Source organism: Petromyzon marinus, chromosome 6, assembly GCF_048934315.1.
Source record: "Petromyzon marinus isolate PM22_M1 ecotype Great Lakes invasive population chromosome 6, UKy_Petmar_22M1.pri1.0, whole genome shotgun sequence".
Lineage (NCBI taxonomy): Eukaryota > Metazoa > Chordata > Hyperoartia > Petromyzontiformes > Petromyzontidae > Petromyzon > Petromyzon marinus.
This window is the reverse complement of record NC_133672.1, coordinates 3,234,614-3,253,096: the sequence shown is the minus strand read 5'-3', so window position 1 is coordinate 3,253,096 and position 18,483 is coordinate 3,234,614. Positions and strand designations below refer to the sequence as shown.

The 18,483-nt window shown below is 43.7% G+C and overlaps 1 protein-coding gene across 5 annotated transcripts in view; it reads left to right on the top strand.

Moving 5' to 3' along the window:
• The first annotated feature begins 9,892 nt into the window (after nucleotides 1-9,892).
• The window catches only part of TTC6 (tetratricopeptide repeat domain 6), a 56,753-nt gene continuing 48,162 nt past the window's right edge, over nucleotides 9,893-18,483 (top strand). For 2 of the 5 annotated variants that reach the window (XM_032948337.2, XM_032948339.2), the window contains exons 1-7: nucleotides 9,894-10,114; nucleotides 11,977-13,138; nucleotides 13,480-13,746; nucleotides 14,357-14,493; nucleotides 15,605-15,766; nucleotides 17,417-17,573; nucleotides 17,752-17,856. In XM_032948337.2, the coding sequence (XP_032804228.1) occupies nucleotides 11,996-13,138; nucleotides 13,480-13,746; nucleotides 14,357-14,493; nucleotides 15,605-15,766; nucleotides 17,417-17,573; nucleotides 17,752-17,856 (1,971 nt within the window). In that variant the 5' untranslated portion in view covers nucleotides 9,894-10,114; nucleotides 11,977-11,995. Of the gene's footprint in view, nucleotides 10,115-11,976; nucleotides 13,139-13,479; nucleotides 13,772-14,356; nucleotides 14,494-15,604; nucleotides 15,767-17,416; nucleotides 17,574-17,751; nucleotides 17,857-18,483 lie in introns of those variants that run through there. The other 3 variants (XM_032948338.2, XM_076064018.1, XM_076064021.1) reach the window with 3 other exon arrangements.

Genomic DNA, 18,483 nt, shown 5'->3' with positions numbered 1-18,483 from the left:
TGTGTGATGAGTGTGTGTGTGATGAGTGTGTGTGTGTGATGATGTGTGTGTGTGATGAGTGTGTGATGAGTGTGTGTGTGTGATGAGTGTGTGTGTGTGATGAGTGTGTGTGTGATGAGTGTGTGTGTGATGTGTGTGTGTGCGTGATGAGTGTGTGTGTGAGATGTGTGATGAATGTGTGTGTGTGATGAGTGTGTGTGATGTGTGATGAGTGTGTGTGTGTGATGAGTGTGTGTGATAAGTGTGTGTGTGTGTGATGAGTGTGTGTGTGATGAGTGTGTGTGTGAGATGTGTGTGATGAATGTGTGTGTGTGATGAGTGTGTGTGATGTGTGATGAGTGTGTGTGTGTGATGAGTGTGTGTGATGAGTGTGTGTGTGTGATGAGTGTGTGTGATGAGTGTGTGTGTGATGTGTGTGTGTGTGATGAGTGTGTGTGTGTGATGAGTGTGTGTGATGAGTGTGTGTGTGATGAGTGTGTGTGTGTGTGATGAGTGTGTGTGTGATGAGTGTGTGTGTGATGAGTGTGTGTAATGAGTGTGTGTGTGATGAGTGTGTGTGTGTGATGAGTGTGTGATGAGTGTGTGTGTGATGAGTGTGTGTGTGTAATTAGTGTGTGTGATGTGTGTGTGTGATGAGTGTGTGTGTGATGAGTGTGTGTGTGATGAGTGTGTGTGTGTGATGAGAGTGTGTGTGTGATGAGTGTGTGTGTGTGTGATGAGTGTGTGTGTGTGATGAGTGTGTGTGAAATGCGTGTTTGTGTATGTGATGAGTGTGTGTGTGTTTGATGTGTGTGTGTTGATGAGTGTGTGTGATAAGTGTGTGTGTTTGATGAGTGTGTGTGTGTGAGATGAGTGTATGTGTGATGACTGTGTGTTTGTGTGTGACGAGTGTGTATTTGATGAGTGGCGGACATGTTTACTCCCACGTCTGATATACAGAGAGGTCGTGAGTTCAATCCCGACCCTGACGCCTGTATATGTATATTTGGAGTTTGAATGTTTTCCCGCTGTTCGCGTGGATTTTTCTCCGGGTCCGGATTTTACCCTCCACATTTATAATTAATCAACATGCGGCTGCTATACATGTACACATGAAGACAAGACACCCCGTTGAGCTATCATTTGTGGCCAGGTCGCTTCTGTAAAAAAAAAATGCTATATATTTCAGTGGGCCTTTCCTATATTAAAATTAAAAAAAGTTGTAAAACAAAAGTGATAGATAATGCGAGATCATCCACACCCACAGCGAGAGCACCGCGCACGTTCTCGAGTAGAGAGCGCCCTCTATATGCAATGAACGAAACTCCGTTCTGTGTCTCCAGATTACAAAAGCTAAAATCAATTGGAGTCACCGCCCTATTGGCTCTCCAGACCGGTGTGATCATGCGAACAAAACTCTGCACGGGTTTCGACCTTCTGGATCTCATCAGCGGAGTCAGGCTTGTTAAACGAACGCATAATTGGCTCTAGTAACCGATACGTGTGGCCTTTTGGGTGGAGCGGTGGCAGAGTGGTTAGCTCGCTGCGTCGTGAACCCCGCTACCTGCCACGGCTAACATTGAGCTATATAATTTGTGGCCAGGTCGCTTCTGAAAAAGAAGCTAATAGCTCAGTGGGCTTTAACTGGTAAAAATATAAACAAATATACATGCATTTTACTTGTGATTTACTTACCTTTCCTATACTTTGCACTCATATCGCGTTTTCGTATTGTTTGTTGCTGTAACTTTCTGTCCCGACCCTACTGGACATCTGTGAAAAAGAGCTTTATAGCTCATCGGATTCCTCCAGTATAAATAAAAATTCTGATTCTGAACATCACTGGCGAGTGAGATCAGAACCTGTCCCGCCTTCCCACCCATTCTCCCCCTTCTCCACCAACACGCACTGTCCACCGTCGTGAAATATGGTGACAGATAATATAAAAACATCCCACGATCGTCATGACCTTCATCTATCAGTAGATTGAGAACGGCTGCATCGAGTCCACGTCTTTTGTTCGCGTTGTTTCGGATTCATCGTCACACTTTTGCAGAGGCAGAAGGGAAGGGCGACCCCCCCTCCGCCCGCCCGCTCCGTGAGTGAATCCAATTAGCCGCGCATATTCGGGGGAGGCGCGAATTGGACAACGTTGCACCTCGGACTATGCCTCGTTCGAACGAGCGTAGAGTCCTCCGGTGAGAATCACCGACGCGTCACCCTGCAACGTCGCACGGTCTCCGCTCGCTTCCCACGTCGTTCTGACAGCAACTTCGCTCGATTAAAATTAACCTTTTAGACGCTCGTCTATAACAACTGCGTTTCTCATGCCTGTTGCTGGCCGCTTGGCGTCTTAGATAGATAGACACGTGCCGGAAGGTAACTTTGATCTCAATAGAAGTCCCGTAGCTTGCAAATGTTAATTTAACGCGTGGGCTTTCGTCATCTTGCTCTATTTAAGACCAGAATTGTGAGGACGTCTTCACAATAATGGCAAATCGCCTGACGAAGCTGGTTGCAATCACCAGAGTATTACATTTAGTGAGCTTACTCGCCATCACACCGATGTGCTGAAGTAATAGCTAATTGGCACGTTTTGTTCACGTAACAAACCTTACTAGTTGGCTGTGTCGGGTGGTGGCGGGTTAACGACACATTCACATTTACGCGATCTAGCCCAAAAACAACCCTTTATTTTGATCATGTTAACTAAACAATGCTTCACTTCAATATTGACTGGCCGTTAACAAAGCACGACTGTGGAAGATTACAAGAGCCGAGATTTAAAGCTTTCGTGACTGCAAGTATCCATGCTATTTGGTTCTATTCGGTAAAGTCACATAGGTAAAAACAACAAAAATCACGACGTTTCGGCCACAACACAAGTGGCCTTCATCAGGTGAAGGGACCAGACTGTCTAGAGGACAGCGCTGGAGTGAACACAGCCAAGCTCAGACCGCGACCTTTAAGCTGTGTGAGAGGAAACAGAGCGCCTTGACAAAGGAATTAGGTTCTTTGCAAACCCACGGATTTTTATCAGAAATTTGTTCACGAGGCAATTCAGATTTACAAACACAGACACAATTTCAACCGAGAGGATGGTTTCAAATTAAGCAACCATTGGAAAGATGTTCTGAATCAAACCAAACATTAAACTAATTTTCAATAGTACAGTATATTTTTTCAAGTAGTGGTATCCCAAACTTTCGCAGCTGCTTGAATTCCCTTTTCACACCATCAATATGTAAACTCCCCCCTCCCCCCCTCGCCTACCTGCACATGTTCACCCCCTCTACACCGTTCATCATGCTAAGTCCGCCAATTAAATGCTAATTTTTATGCTAATTCCTTTGTCAAGGCGCTCTGTTTCCTCTCACACAGCTTAAAGGTCGCGGTCTGAGCTTGGCTGTGTTCACTCCAGCGCTGTCCTCTAGACAGTCTGGTCCCTTCACCTGATGAAGGCCACTTGTGTTGTGGCAGAAACGTCGTGATTTTTGTTGCTTTATTTTTTACCTACGTGACTTTACCGAATAGAACCAAAGAGTATTACAAGAGCCGTCGTTTCAGGCGATTACCCTTGTCATGAGTGCATCCATATTTCAACTGGGCACATCGTTCTGTATGACACACTTTGGGACCGCAACGGATAGGAGCGGCGGCCTTCTCTCGCTCTGTGTTGGCTTTAGCGTCACACTCCACGGCAGGACGATCACCACGGTTCAACGATTGCGGAGGTCAATATAGTTTAAGTGCTTTGCAGGAGACAACAGATCGATTTAGAACTACGTGTGCAACCAATGCACGTTCTGTGGTGTCCCGATGTGTACGTTATCGGATGGGGTTTGAGTCGCTGCATGCGTCTCGACTCGGTACTATTAGATGTAAAGGCTCCCTCGAACATCGTTGTAATTTACAACAGACACTCGTTCATGATCGCCTATACGTCTTGCGTGTATAATTCCCATCCCCTTTTGGCGATCAATTGTCGTTGGTCGTGGCGAGGAAGGAAGGAGGGAGGGAGTTATTTGAACATACTTCACCACGTGGGTCACTGCAGGGTGGTGAAGGACAGGCGGACCGGTTCAGCTCCTCCTCCACTGATGTTCGCCGTGCGTCGAAAATCGAACTCAGGTAGGGCAGTGCGCGGATCACCGCGCCACCGCTCACCTCGCATCTCGTTGGTTCTGATTTTGGGTTCGTACCGCTAACCAGTGCGCCACCGCTCCCACCGAAACACACGTACATATATATATATCTTTTTTATTTTTAGCGGAACAAAGTCTGGAGCAGGCGTCCCACAAGTCTCCTCTTCCCCGGCTTAATGTTCACAATCTGCACGGCTCTTTTCACTGCGGCATTGTCCGTCTCGGGCTCCAGATTATTCCGCGATGTCAATACGGGACCACACGCGGGTGTGTTTACTCCCCCCCCCCCCCCCCCAAAGTACTCTCCCCCCTCCCCTCCACGAGACAGCAGCCACCACCTAAGCGGGCACACACGATGAATATGCATGTTGAACTTCTTTCGCGCCGTACGTAGCCAGCCGTGCGAATCGGTGATGCGATAACCGGGCGATTCGCCTCCTTCCCATACAAAATTTACGGAATTTATTTTATAAAAAAAATATATAAGAAAACGCATCCCATCACTTGTCCCTCGACCTTTCGGGAGCGGTGCAACGATGTCGGCAGCGTTTGGTTGAACACAATGATCAGACACACGCTGTGTCAGGGCTCACTTGAAGCAATGCTCGTGAACTGGCAGATGTTCGTATGCAAGGGCCCGCTCTGTTGGACGTGGGTCCGAGGTTCGACGCAAAGCGACAGATAATACGCAACACACAACAGCATCATTAGCGCGCTTGCGGCGAATGTAAAGGGGAAAATGACTTAGCAGAAAGTACCCCTCCTCCTGTTGCGTAACAAAACATATTTGGGATTTTTTTTTGTTTTCAACGTGGAGAGAAATACGGGAATAATGCGTTAATTGTTTTGTGTTTAACGACGCAGCGATGTGTGCGTGTCATAAAGTGCTTAATGTCACATGTTGTGTTCCCTGGACCATGCAGTTGAGATATGACTCGCCACCGATGTGAGCAGTGGCCGGGAATCGAACTCAGCTGGCGACGACCACCCCCTTATTCTCTTCTCTTAAATAACCGGCGCTGACCTACGTGATGAAGTATGGTCAAATAACCCACAAGACCCGCACGGCGCGGATAGCCCCGCATCTAAGCCAGCAGTTGTTCATATCCGTATTTTTGTTTATTTTACTTTGATAACCATATGTATAGTTTTGAATTAAAAGATACAAATTACTACAAATTGCACAATGCACGTATCTTCAAGTCAGGCCATGTATAAGAGGGGGTATAATAATAGTTTTCAACTTAATAGAAAAAAAATAGTTTTCGAATGCACACATAATATAATATCGTCGCTAAGGGAAAATATGGAATTAAATCTGAACAGTGTAGAGATGTATGCTTGGAATTTCATTGAAACACTGAAAAGAGCGTAAAACGCATGAGTTAGAAAACACAAGATAAAACAAATAAATCATCATGTTATAAATATTTGTTTAAACTTCAACACATTCGTCAATTACATTGCCTTAAAGAGAAAAAAATATATAACGTATATATCTATGATATTAAGTGGGCTTGGTATGACGGATGATGATCTTAGAGTAACCACGGAGTGGAGGCCGATGTGATCGTCTGCTCGAGAAGATGGATCGATGAAATCCATCTCGTGTGACCGTGTCACGTGGAGGATTGTTGGGGAGGCCTTCATCCAGCAGTAGATTGATGATGGTGATGATGATCATGATATAATTTCCTACGCACAGTCTCAAACCTCTATATACCATTTAGGTAAGGTATCATGTGCGGTACATATTTGCAAACAAATATCTCACCTTTCACTGTTAGACGAAGCGTTCAGTCATTAAAATGTATTAAAACAAATTACTGTATAACCTTTCACTGGTAGATAATGGGGGTTGTGTAACCATACTTCACCACAGCTGGTGTGTTGCGTATTTTTGAATTCGGTCGGGGACTAAGACCGCTTCAGCTATCTACCACTCGTCATCAATGTGACTCGTAGCCGGTGATTGAACACGGTCGGTTTTCATAGCGCGATGCGCTAATCACTTGCGCCACCGCTCCTTTCAATTAAACCATCGGTAATATATGCATTGGGCAGGACACAAACCTTACGCGACGGGATGCGTCCCACGCCGCGTGAGGCCACGTGGAGCTACACGCGCGCACCTCCGACGAGAGTACGATTGGCTACGTACGGCGCGAAAGAAATTCAACACAGTACACACAAAGACAAAGACAAAGATCCCCTTTAATGCCTTAACAGACTGTTGGGGCAAGTGCCGCTAGCGAGCGCCTACGAAGGCCGGCACGGCACACCAGGGGGTGGCCAGCACGACGCCCGGCCGCCTTTGCCTCCCCATTGGCGATGTTTGCACACCGCACCGGGTACTCATTTGAGGCTAAGTCGACCTAGAGGAGGACCACGAACCGATTCCGATAATCTTTACTGGTGTTCGCTGTGAGCGGGAATCGAACTCGGGTCCCTGGGTTCAAAGCGCTCACCGCTACGCTACCGCTCCATAACATTCATACACACGACACATGGCGATGCGGGAATCGTTGTTGTGTTTCTTTTCCAGTCGTTGCTTGTCCTCTCCGTGCTGCCCTGCCTTTGCTGTCTGCTCCTTGTTCCGTTGTGTTCGTGCCATCTGTCTCGGATGGATTGCGATTCACACGATGTTTTGTTCTTCCTCTCGCTCTGTCTCGTTCAGTTATATTTTTCGTTCGTTCGTTTCGTTTCTCGTTCGGTCTGTGTCGTTTGCAACGATTATTTTGTCGCGTCTCTGCTGTTCATCTCGCTCACGCTTGTCACCTTTGTACCGTCTGTCTCGTTTTTTGTCTAATTTTCACTGTTTACCTCGTTCGTTCTCGACCTGCGCTGTCTCGTCGTACGTATGTATGTTGATCTGCCAGTCATCTCAGTCAGTCGACCCATGGCACCTGGGTCTGTCCCGTGACCTGTCAGCGAGCCTTCGACACTTCACTTGGCCTCAACGTGCACCTGGCCTGGCACATGCGCCGTGGTTATGTCACCGTCACTTCTTGGCGAATGTGGGTTATTGGTATGAGATCATTTCGATGCATTGAGATTATTTATATAATTTTGGTGATATATATAATGAAATGGTGGGCCACTTTGTTGAGCTATCATTTGTAGCCAGGTCGCTTCTGAAAATAAGTTCACACCTCAGTGGGCTTTGCCTGGTAGGATGGTGATGGTTTCGTGTTGTATTTCTGTTTGTGTTTGGGTGATTCGTTTACCTTGCTTGTACTTTGCACTCCTATCGTGTTTGTGTACTGTTTGTTGTTGTAACGTTCTTACCCCGTGCCACTAATGGACAAAAAAGAGCTTCTTAGCTCATCGGATTCCCCCTGTATAAATACATAGTCGGATTCTGAACATCGTTCGCACAGTACGTAGCCAATAGTACGTAGCCAAAGTTGGAGGAGCGAGAAAAGGACAACAAACGTTGGTGTATGAGGCGGTCCATAAATGACGTCACGCGATTTTGGACGATTTTTGGCCCCTTTCGTCACACGGCGTCACAAAAAGTCAAACCCCCCCTCAAATATGGCGTCGCAAAGCTCTGCCCCCCCCTCCCAAAAATATAAAACACGCTTCAAATCGCTTTAAACTTTTGTTATTGTAGTGCGTATTTAATGTGCCGCAGCACTCTGATGTTGTAGATAAGTCTATTTAATTTCTCAAACCACCCCCCCCCCCTCGTCACACATCGTCACAAATGTCTGAATCCCCCCCCCCCCCAGATGCGTGACGTCATTTATGGACGGCCCCTATCTCGTTTGTTCTGTTTCAGGACTCATATTCGTTGCAATCATTATCCTAGTTTTCATTAACTGTGAATCGAAATATGTTTAACTCGTGAGAACTGAAGAGGCCAGGATAGCCGCATGTGCAAGGGTGACCTGCATGGGTCCTTCAACATTAGCACAGCAAAACGAATCACGTAAACACACATCTGGGAGGGACGAGAAACCCCCCAAAGCAAGCATAACAGAACAATGGAAAAGCACAGGGTTTAAACAACACGGGGAATTAATACTCTTTGGTTCTATTCGGTAAAGTCACTTAAAAAACAACAAAAAAACTACAAAAAATAAAAAAGTAAAAAAATCACGACGTTTCGGCCACAACACAAGTGGCCTTCATCAGGTGAAGGGAGCAGACTGTCTAGAGGACAGCGCTGGAGTGAACACAGCCAAGCTCAGACCGCGACCTTTATGCTGTGTGAGAGAAATTAAGGTGCCTTGACAAAGGAATTAGCATAAAAAATAGCATTTAATTGGCGGACTTAGCATGATGAACGATGTACAGGGGGGGGGGGAGCAAGTGCAGACCGGTGAGGGGGGGAATTTACATATTGATGGTGTGAAAAGGGAATTTGAGCAGCTGCGAAAGTTTGGGATACCACTACTTGAAAAAATATACTGTACTATTGAAAATTAGTTTAATGTTTGGTTTGATTCAGAACTTCTTTCCAATGGTTGCTTAATTTGAAACCATCCTCTCGGTTGAAATTGTGTCTGTGTTTGTAAATCTGAATTGCCTCGTGAACAAATCTCTGATAAAAACCCGTGGGTTTGCAAAGAACCTTGGTATCGGAGAAAATTATATCGTGATCACCCACAGTGTTGTAACAGTGATCAGCTACGGCAGAAGAATTCGTTCTGCCGTGTTTCAAATCTAATTTGTGCTCGCGAATTCGGTCAGAGACATGTCGTTTCGTCTCCCCGATATAGCAGTCACCACAGGTGCAGATCAATTTGTAAACTCCGGGGTACTGTAAGTCAGGAATGACATCCTTCACGGAAGAGATCAGGTCACGGATTTTGTGTACTGTATTGAACCGGACCAGTATCTTGTGTTTGTTTAGAACTTTGGAGATCTTTTTAGTAACGCCTGCTATATATGGTAATATGATGGTTTTGATCGGAGTATCAAGTGGCTGTTTCTGTATTGTTTGACAAATAAAGTACAAAAAAAAATAAAGCAAGTCTGGATCATAATGTTTATTTATACTGGAGGAATCCGATAAGCTATAAAGCTCTTTTTTTTACAGATCTCCGGTAGGGGCGGGTCAGAACGATGCAACAACACACAATGCTAGAACACGATATGAGTATTAAATATAGGAAAGGTAAACAAATTACTTATATACAAATAAAACTAAACTTTTTTCATCTTACCAGGTAAAGCCCATTGAGCCATTAGCTTATTTTTAAGTGAAATCGGAGCAAATGCAACTTTACACTACAAACCGAAAACGGAATTTAACATTTACATAAAATTAAGTCGAAGTTGGTCATGTTCCAACGTCGACACTACGTTGGCACTAACCATCAACGATATTATTCGCTCCTTACACACGTGGCGTCCTCGACGCTTGCCATGACGTCACACACGGAGGCGTCGACGTGATGGCGAAGACGTCACCGGGTAGTGTAGCGGGTAGCGGCTTCTGCTCTCCGAACCCGGTGCGCCGAGGTCGATTCCCACTCACGGCCAACACCGGTGACGATTATCTGGTGTGGTTTGGTAAAAAAAAAAAAATCGCCACCAGGAAGACAAAGGCGGCCGGGCGTGGTGCTGGCCAACCAACCCCCTCGTGTACCGTGCCACTGCTGACTTCAATAGGTGCCGCTCGCTCACAGCACTTGCCCCAACAGTCTGCCGAAGCTATACTGGGGGGGGTGAGATCTTCGCCTTTGCGATGTCCGTGTCGACGTCACCGCGCTGCGCGCGACAACGTCACCGCGCTGCGCGTGATGACGCCATCGCGTCGGGACGTCACCGCCCGCTGATTGTTGCTGTTACCGTGGCAACGGCCGCTTCCCGACTTTGACAGCTCGGCTCGTCTCGGCTCGCAAGTTCAAACATAAAAAATATATATATTTTTTGCAAATGGAATTCAATTCGAAGCTTGTTACCGAGTGCGTGTTGTTTTGCGACTCAAGGAGCGATTGATGAAGGGCCGCACGACGCCGACTCACGGTCACGCGACGGTGAGCGACTCGCGTTGCCGCCTTCTGGATTATAAGACGCACCCCTCACGACGCCGGAACAGACAAGAAACGTGTCGAACGCCGTTTTGTCTGGATTATAAGACGTTATTCCCCCCCCCCCCCCAGACTAATTTTAAAGAAATGTCGTAGGTGCTGTCGATGAGATCCGTCACAGGTGCGTCTTATAATCCGGTAGGCGTGCGCAGGCGCGCGTGCGCGTGACTAAATGTGTATCACTTAAATTCAACAACCTTGCAAAAGATTTGGAGTGCGTCTTACTATCCGTAGCGTCTTATAGAGTAATCATCATTTGAACTTGTATTCACTCTCGAACAGAGTGAGAGAGAGAGGATCAGAATATGTATACTGGAGGAATCCGATGAGCTGTAAAGCTCTTTTTCAACACATGTCCAGTAGGAGACTCAGAGGTGCGAGGAGGAACCAACAGACACGGGGCAAAAGCATCAGCAACAAGTATTATTGTCAAAGCTTCGTTGCCTTCTATACATGAAGACGCTCGCAGCTAATTAATGGGTCAAAATATTATAAACATGTGGGAGGAAACCGGCCTAAATCTTATTCTCGATAATGGCTCACACTCATGATTTCTAAACTATAAACTGTTTAACTATTAACTTTCTTTTTGTTTTTACCAGGTAAGGCCCACTGAGCTAATTTTTCCGAAGCGACCTGGCCACAATTAATAGCTCAACGAAGTGGCTTATTATGTAGAAATGTATAGCAGCCAAATACTCTTAACGCATGTTTATAAATGGAGGGCCCGGATACAAATCCACGCGACCACGGGGAGAGGTAACATGCAAACTCCAAATATACAGCAGGCGTCAGGGTCGGGATCGAACTCAGACCTCCTGCATGCCAGGCGAGGTGGTTAACATCTCGCCACCGTGTAGGCCCGATCCTGGCCCACCACCTCCAAACCGCACCGACCAGTGTGGTGAAGTATGGTCAAACAACTTCTCGCGACCGATGTGGCATAGGGAAGCCTTCATCAATGGATTAATAAAGGATGAAAATATGAGAATAGGTTTTCTCCTTTTTTTCTGGCAACAAAACAGCTGTGTTAAGATGTTATAACACCAAACTGAAACCTTTTACAAGGAATCATGTCTGCATTAACCACAATACTTGTGATCAGAATGCAAACAAAAAACATACTCTGATAATATATGCAATGTCTTTGAAACTGATTGAAAAGGCATCCTCTGGTCTAACACCGTTTTGAGACTAGGCTCAAAAGAAAGGTGGCTATGGTGTGGCCCAATCAGTTTCAAAGAAAATGCATATACTATCAGAGTATGGTTTTTGGTTTGCATTCTGACCTCAAGTATTGTGGTTAATGCAGACATGATTCCTTGTAAAAGGTTTCAGTTTGGTGTTTTGACATCTTAACACAACTGTTTTGTTGCCAGAAAAAAAGGGGAAAACCTATTCTAATATTTTGGTACTGGCAAAGGAGGTCCCATGATGAAAAGTATTGTTTGATCTTACAGTGCCTGATATTATTTTAACAAGATGAGTACTCATCCAGGTTCATTATAATTTATATTGCTTGAAAAGACCCCGATACACTTAGCTATTGTATATAATCTCAAAATGTTGTTTTTTGGCTCTTGTAAAATATGATCTACCATAGCCCTCAATTTTGCTTTTTAGACTATGTTCTACAATATACAAATAGCTATTATAATTTCTTGTAAAAATTACCAGGTGGCTGATACAGGAATTTAACTTTTTAATTCCATGCAAACTATTTGACAGTGAGCCCACGACATTCTCGCCTGTTTGTCCCACTTCGAAAGTGTTTATATATGCAACTTGTGATTTTTCACATTTTACAGGATTCACCACTACTTAAATATGGCATCGAACAATCAGCGGAGCGATCGCGCGTGTGGTCAAAGCGGGGAAGAAGATTGTCTGCAGAGCAAACCACGGCGCAGCGTGCAGACAGAACCGCTTTCAGCTGCGCAGACGCCCAGGTTTTTCCCAGAACTTGAACCTTCTCCGCAGCTCCTTCGTAGCCAAACCAGACTTTCCAGTGTCTCATCCCACGGCCGCGTTAACAAAGTTGAATTTTCAGGTTTTCAAAATAAAATTGTTTTAACCGAGTGTGCACTGCGTACAAAAAGTGAACCCGCTGGATCGTGTGATTTACGCATCCCTAAAGAGAATGCTGTCAGAATGTGTAAGTCACCTGTGGATGGCGCAGCCATTCCCAGAATAAATAAAGATGGGAATGTAGATAAGACACAAGAGAGAAAACGTGGGAAATGGTCATCAACACCATCTATCCCTGATATTCATGGTAAACGTGATGAAGAAATGGTGCCAAATGTGCTTGTGCCCTCGTGCCAAAAACCTGTTATAGCACATTTTGCTGGGACTGCTACTCAGATTGTCATAAATGCCAGAGCCAAGCCAACTGTAAATTCATCTTCTCAAGCATTTGCTAAATCTACTGTGCCACAACTACAGAGTTCCACAGGAAGGACAACACCTGGAGCTACCACAAAATCTGCTTTACAGAATAAAAAACATAATTTTGGATCCAAAAACAATGACGGTGAAAGTTGTGATAAAATACCTAAATCATGCTCTCTGGACAGAAATAAGCCAAATGATCAACAACAAAAGGAAGATGGTTCGCGTTGGCTTTTGCAAGAAGATGCACAATTAATACATAGGGACAAATGTGCTGTGACCAAAACATATGAAATAATGGCTTCCCAAAAGTCAGCTGCGGAGCTGTTGAAAGAGGCTAAAGAGATCGCTAAACCTGACGCTCCAAAAATGTTTGAGAAACATATTAAGGATGAAGATGGTGGAAAGGGAGATCTACCACCGCATCCTGCACCATTCGTGCTACACTCGCCAAACCTGTCTGACAAGGTCACGTTAAATAACAGGAATATGTGTAGGGAAGAATTCTGTATTGACACGCATCAGATGACTAAAGTTAATGAAGGAGTGATGCAAACCTCCATGCCCAAATTTGATCAGGTCAGTAGATATATTATTACTATGATATTAAACATTTCATCACCATGTCACACCAATGTGTACCCTGCATTAAAATTAAATGCAATATTGTCAAGTATTTTTTTTCTTCTGCTGCCTCTATCCTGGCACCTGCAGACATTGTGAAAGGTGCCTAGTAAGTGTGAATTATTATTATCTTAAAGAATTGTAATAATGAATTGTGTACTTCCATTGTCGCGTTATACATTCAACACCATATAGCTAGAACAAAAACATACTGTTTCATTAATCTTTTGATGATGCAAAGTTCATGTTTACTGAAACATTGCCGCACTTTGTCCCATGCGATACATTTTAAATAGGACTCCTTAAGCATACAGAAACGTGCAGAAAACAAGAAAAATCAAGCAGATGGTAGTTCATCAATTTGTGGCAGCGGAAACAAAGCGCCAGTTTTTGTCACATGCTTGCCAGACGCTGCGTCAGAAATGAAAGTTTGTGCAGTGACAAATAACATTTTCAAGGTCTCTTCGAAGTCCCAGTCAATCCTTGATTCCAGTCACAATAATCACGGAAAACGAACTGTTGATTTGGCTAATGAAAGAGAAGATGCCATGCTTCCCGATCAGGTATTTCATGGATTCCAGCAAACAGGTTAGGCGAGGTCAGGGTGAAATTTTGTGCAAACTGAATCCAAATGTATATCGATTAAGGGAAATAAGTAGATGACCTGACATTTTGTTGTTCAGATGACCGTTCGATGCGTTAGCAAGCAAGAATTGATGGCTGTGAAATGCAGAAAGGCGACTGTTTGCCTTTCCTTAATTAACTATCTCATTACCCAGTCTAAATTCCTCCACCCAAGTATTTGGAGGCGTGCACCCAGGACCTGACAGTCCTTGGTGACAGATTACTTTGTAAAATGTTTGAACAACTTGCAAAGAGTGGTTTCGACACAAAAAGGTAAAAAAAAGCTGAATGCATTCTTATTCCAGGGTAACAGATTGATTTGGAAGTGATCCTGCCATGACAATAAATCCATTGTTTTTGTTACAGCACTACCATACGTCATGATTAATGTTAGTAGTCTTTGGTCATATTCACATCAATACATTTATGTCATAGGGTATATGTCAAAAAGTGTTAAGATGTGTTTTACAACTTTATTTCTAACTTATGGTGGGCTCAGAAACTTGTATGTGGTGTACATTAACTTTAAGTGTCATTATGTTTGTCCAGATTTCTCCTGCCAACTTTTTTCAAGTACAAAGAATAAAGCAACAAATTGTTAAAAGGAAACTTGGTGGCTCAGAGAACAGTAAACTGTTTGCGGATAAGCCTCTGTACAACCTGCCTGCAAAGGCAGCTACTGATAAGTGGGATATTTTCTGTTTTCTTTTGTGGATATGTGTGTGTGTTATTATTATTAGTTGCACGTTGACAGCATGATGTGTAAATGAAAACAACTAAGAAATGTGTTCATGAAATCATACAAAAACACAATTGTTAGTTTATGTTATGAGTGCTCTATGTTAAAACATCCCAATCAAGTGACGTTCATGTATGGCCCATGCCAACAATAGCATAGCATAGTGGTGCCCTGGTGCCAGAAATGAAATGGTGCCCCCTGTCCAATTTCACCACTCTTTGTAACCCGGCACTTGTGCCCCTCCGGCCTGTGGGCCCCACCATCCCATGGGCCTCAATGCAGATGCACCGCCTGCGCACTCAATAGCTTTGCCACTCTTCATGTATCTCATATTTTTTATAATTGACACCTGTGCTGTCCTGTGAAGATGGGTGCCACGGTGCCGAGATGTGAACTACCTCGCCTGGTATACAGGAGGTCGTGGGTTCGATCCCAACCCTGATGCCTGTATATTTGGAGTTTGCGTGTTCTCCCCGTAGTCGCGTGGATTTTTTTCTGGGTCCTCCGGTTTTTCCCTCCACATTTAGAATCAACATCACACGTTTAGAATATTTGGCTGCTATAAATTTCTACATGATAAGCCACTTCGTTGAGCAATCACTTGTGGCCAGGTCGCTTCTGAAAAGTAGATATACAGCTCAGTGGGCCTTACCTGGTAAAAAAATATAGTTTTAACCATGGCCTGTTGATGGTGTTTTTTGTGAGGACATCCTCTCTTGGAGAGTTTTATTTTTTCCTGGGACCATTCATGTGTCTCTGTTGATAATCAACTCTTTACAAAGCCTTTGTGTTATTACGCCAACACAACTCTGGAACAAAGATCCTAATTACGTCCTGTTGTCATGATAATATAGAGTTAATTCTATTAGTATATGTGCTTTACTATACACCGTCTCTTTCTGTGAACTTAGCCACCATTGATAACCACATTTGACACCTGTGTAATAACTGTATAGTTTGTGTTTACGGGCTCATCGTTTGAATTTTTTTCATGATAATTTGACACATGGTACACATATATTCTTTAAGAACTATAATATGGTTTTGTGTTTTGACAGGGAGGTTGGTGCTTGCAGCATCCACTATTTCTGCACTGGAAACCTAAGCAATGTTGTTCCTCCAAGGTTGCAGCAGTTTTCCAGGTTTTGTCATGCACCCAGCAAGTACCCACCTTCCTGGAGTAAATTAGCTGAAGAAAGTTTCAATTCGGAAACGGCAAGGTACCTAAATTACTCATGACACAAATAACAAAGCTACTTTTAATCTCTATGTTGTTGATGGTGGTGCAGTGGTTATCATGCTGTGTTAACAACCCGGTACCCTGGGTTTGAACCCTGGCTGCAGATAACACCGGTGCCAAGTGGGACCTGAACCTTTTCTGAGGTTTATCCGAGGTTGACTCAGCCTTAAATGACTACCTGGTGCAGTGAGCAAACATCAACAAATAGGAGACAAAGGTGTGGGTGCTAGCCACAACAACCCTTTGTGGATAGTAGTGACGTTAATATATGCTTGCTAACAGCCCCTACCCCCCCCCCCCTCGTCAGGCTGTATAGCTATATGGGGGATCTTTTATGCGTGAATGTGTGTACTATGTATTTGTGTTTATATACTGTATGTGTTTGTGTCGGTATGTGTTTAATGTGTATATGTGCGTATGTGGATGTAAGTAAAAGTGTATGTGTCTGGATATAACTTTTGAGGATTGGTAGCGCAGAGGTTGGTGCACTGTGCTACAGTGCACCAACCCATTGACCTCAGTTTGTTTCCTGGCCATAGCTAATATCAGTGGCGAGTGCAATCTGAACTGGTCCTGAGTCACCCATAGGTCAATTCAACCTTAAATCAGTATCTGGTGGGGTGTGTAAACATCACACTATGGGGAGACAAAGACGGCCACGTGTGGTGCTGGCCATACAAAAGGTACCTAAATTACTCATGGCACAAATAGCAAAGCTACTTTTGATTTAAAGCTTTCGTGACTGCAGGGATTCATATTCTTGGTTCTTTCGGTAAAGTCACGTAGAAGGGAAACAATAAAATAATAAAATATACAACAATAAAATTCTCACGACGTTTCGACTGCAACAAAAGCAATCATCATCAGGTGCAAAAACCACAGCAAGAATTTTTTTTCAAATTTTCTTGCTGTGGTTTTTTCAAATTTTCTTGCTGTGGTTTTCACAGTTCCTATGATCAATGTTACATTGTTTTTATAGCTTTATTTTGGTGATTTCGAAAACGTTTTGGTTTAGCCATATTTGTTTGTTGTTGTACAGAGTTAGACTGATAACTTTAATCTAAATTTCTTATGGTTATTGTTTGACCTGCATCCCACTGGGATTTTTGCACACAGCGTTGATATACGGTGCTTTTTCTGGAAGACTTTGCTGTTTTTTCCTGGACTTTTTTCTGTTGCACGTAGTCACTTTAAGATGTTTCTTGTTCATGTTTTTGTTTGTTGCGGTTGCACCCGATTCAAGAGCCGAATGGCTCACAGGGCTATACCTGATAAATGAAACTGAAAACTGAACTGAAACCCCCATGTATGCTGTGCCAGTCTACGAGGAGCTCATTAAGATGAGTTGCCCCAACAGTGTATAAAAGTCTCTATTTGGGGTATTTGTTTTCTATAACATGTGTGTTTAACAATACACAACAATGAGCAATTTTTCACCACTGGTTACTAATATTTATGTAATTAACAGAATGTGTTCTGAATCAGAGTTTTGCAAATTTAACGTATTGACATAATAATAATGTAGTAGAACTTTCACACCGTAGCTAGCCAGATGTGCCCTAATCGGAGATGGTGCCTTGCAGATCGGCATCAAATAGGTACATTATTGTTGTTTTAAAATGTATTTCAGGACTCTCGAGCAAGGTGTCAGCCTTACAGAAGTATTAGCTTCTGAGAAAGACTGTCTACCTGTTATGCCAACATCATGTCCTTCAAGTCTAGAGGAATGGCGGAGAGTCGCAGAGATCTGCGTACAAAGTCCTCAGTTTTGTGTGGTTGGGAAGCAGGTAAGTTTATGGCATTCATGTCATTCCGAACTTTTATTTCCCATCGTGTGTGTAAATACATATACACCCGTTTACGCTCATTCATTTAATTCCCCGATGCTTTATAATGTGCACCTGTGCTATTCAAGAGCCTTGGTGTACTATGTAATAAAGACCCTTGGTTGCTTTTTAATGCCAGGTGCCACTGAAGATAGATGTTTCAAGGTTGTTCTGGAATCCTTCGCCTCCTAAGTTTGCTTGCCCTACCTCTTACTTCAAACAGCTTATTTGTCCCATATACCAGGTAAGATTTTCTTTGTTGGTTATGTGCAAATTTAAACTGCGGTCATATAAAAAAAATAGGTTTTATTCGATGTCTGTGGAGAAAAATTGCATCCTCTAACTGAAAAAAGCAGTTGATGCTTTAAAGTTCCCTTTTTCATGTCCTTAAAAAAATTACTAGAATGCCATCTTATGTACTCTGTAGGTGTGTTTGAGCTGGCTGGGGTGGCCAAGAGGTCAAGAGTGCTGAGCTAACAGGGCTGAGAGCCGGGGTTCAAATTCAGACAGCTAGCGCCTGTAATGCAATCGGTTCTTAAGTGTAGTGCGTTCATGGGCTTAGACTGGCCGGTCACCAATGACTGCACTAATAAAAACTATAATTTTTACATTTACTCCATTTCAGCATTGAGAATTTAAAATATTGTTTTGAATATCATGCCACAGATGTCAATCTCTGTCCGGATCATTTGTAAATGTCCTGCCCCCTACTGTGACATTGGTCAATATATGGAATCTCAGAAGTAGCTCTGTAGTGTCCTATTTAATGAGCTGTTTCCTAACACAAATGGCTATGTCGTTGCATGACATGACACCGATGGCAAAATTACAACAGTACTCTTTTTAAATAATACGTTTTCTATTTGTGATC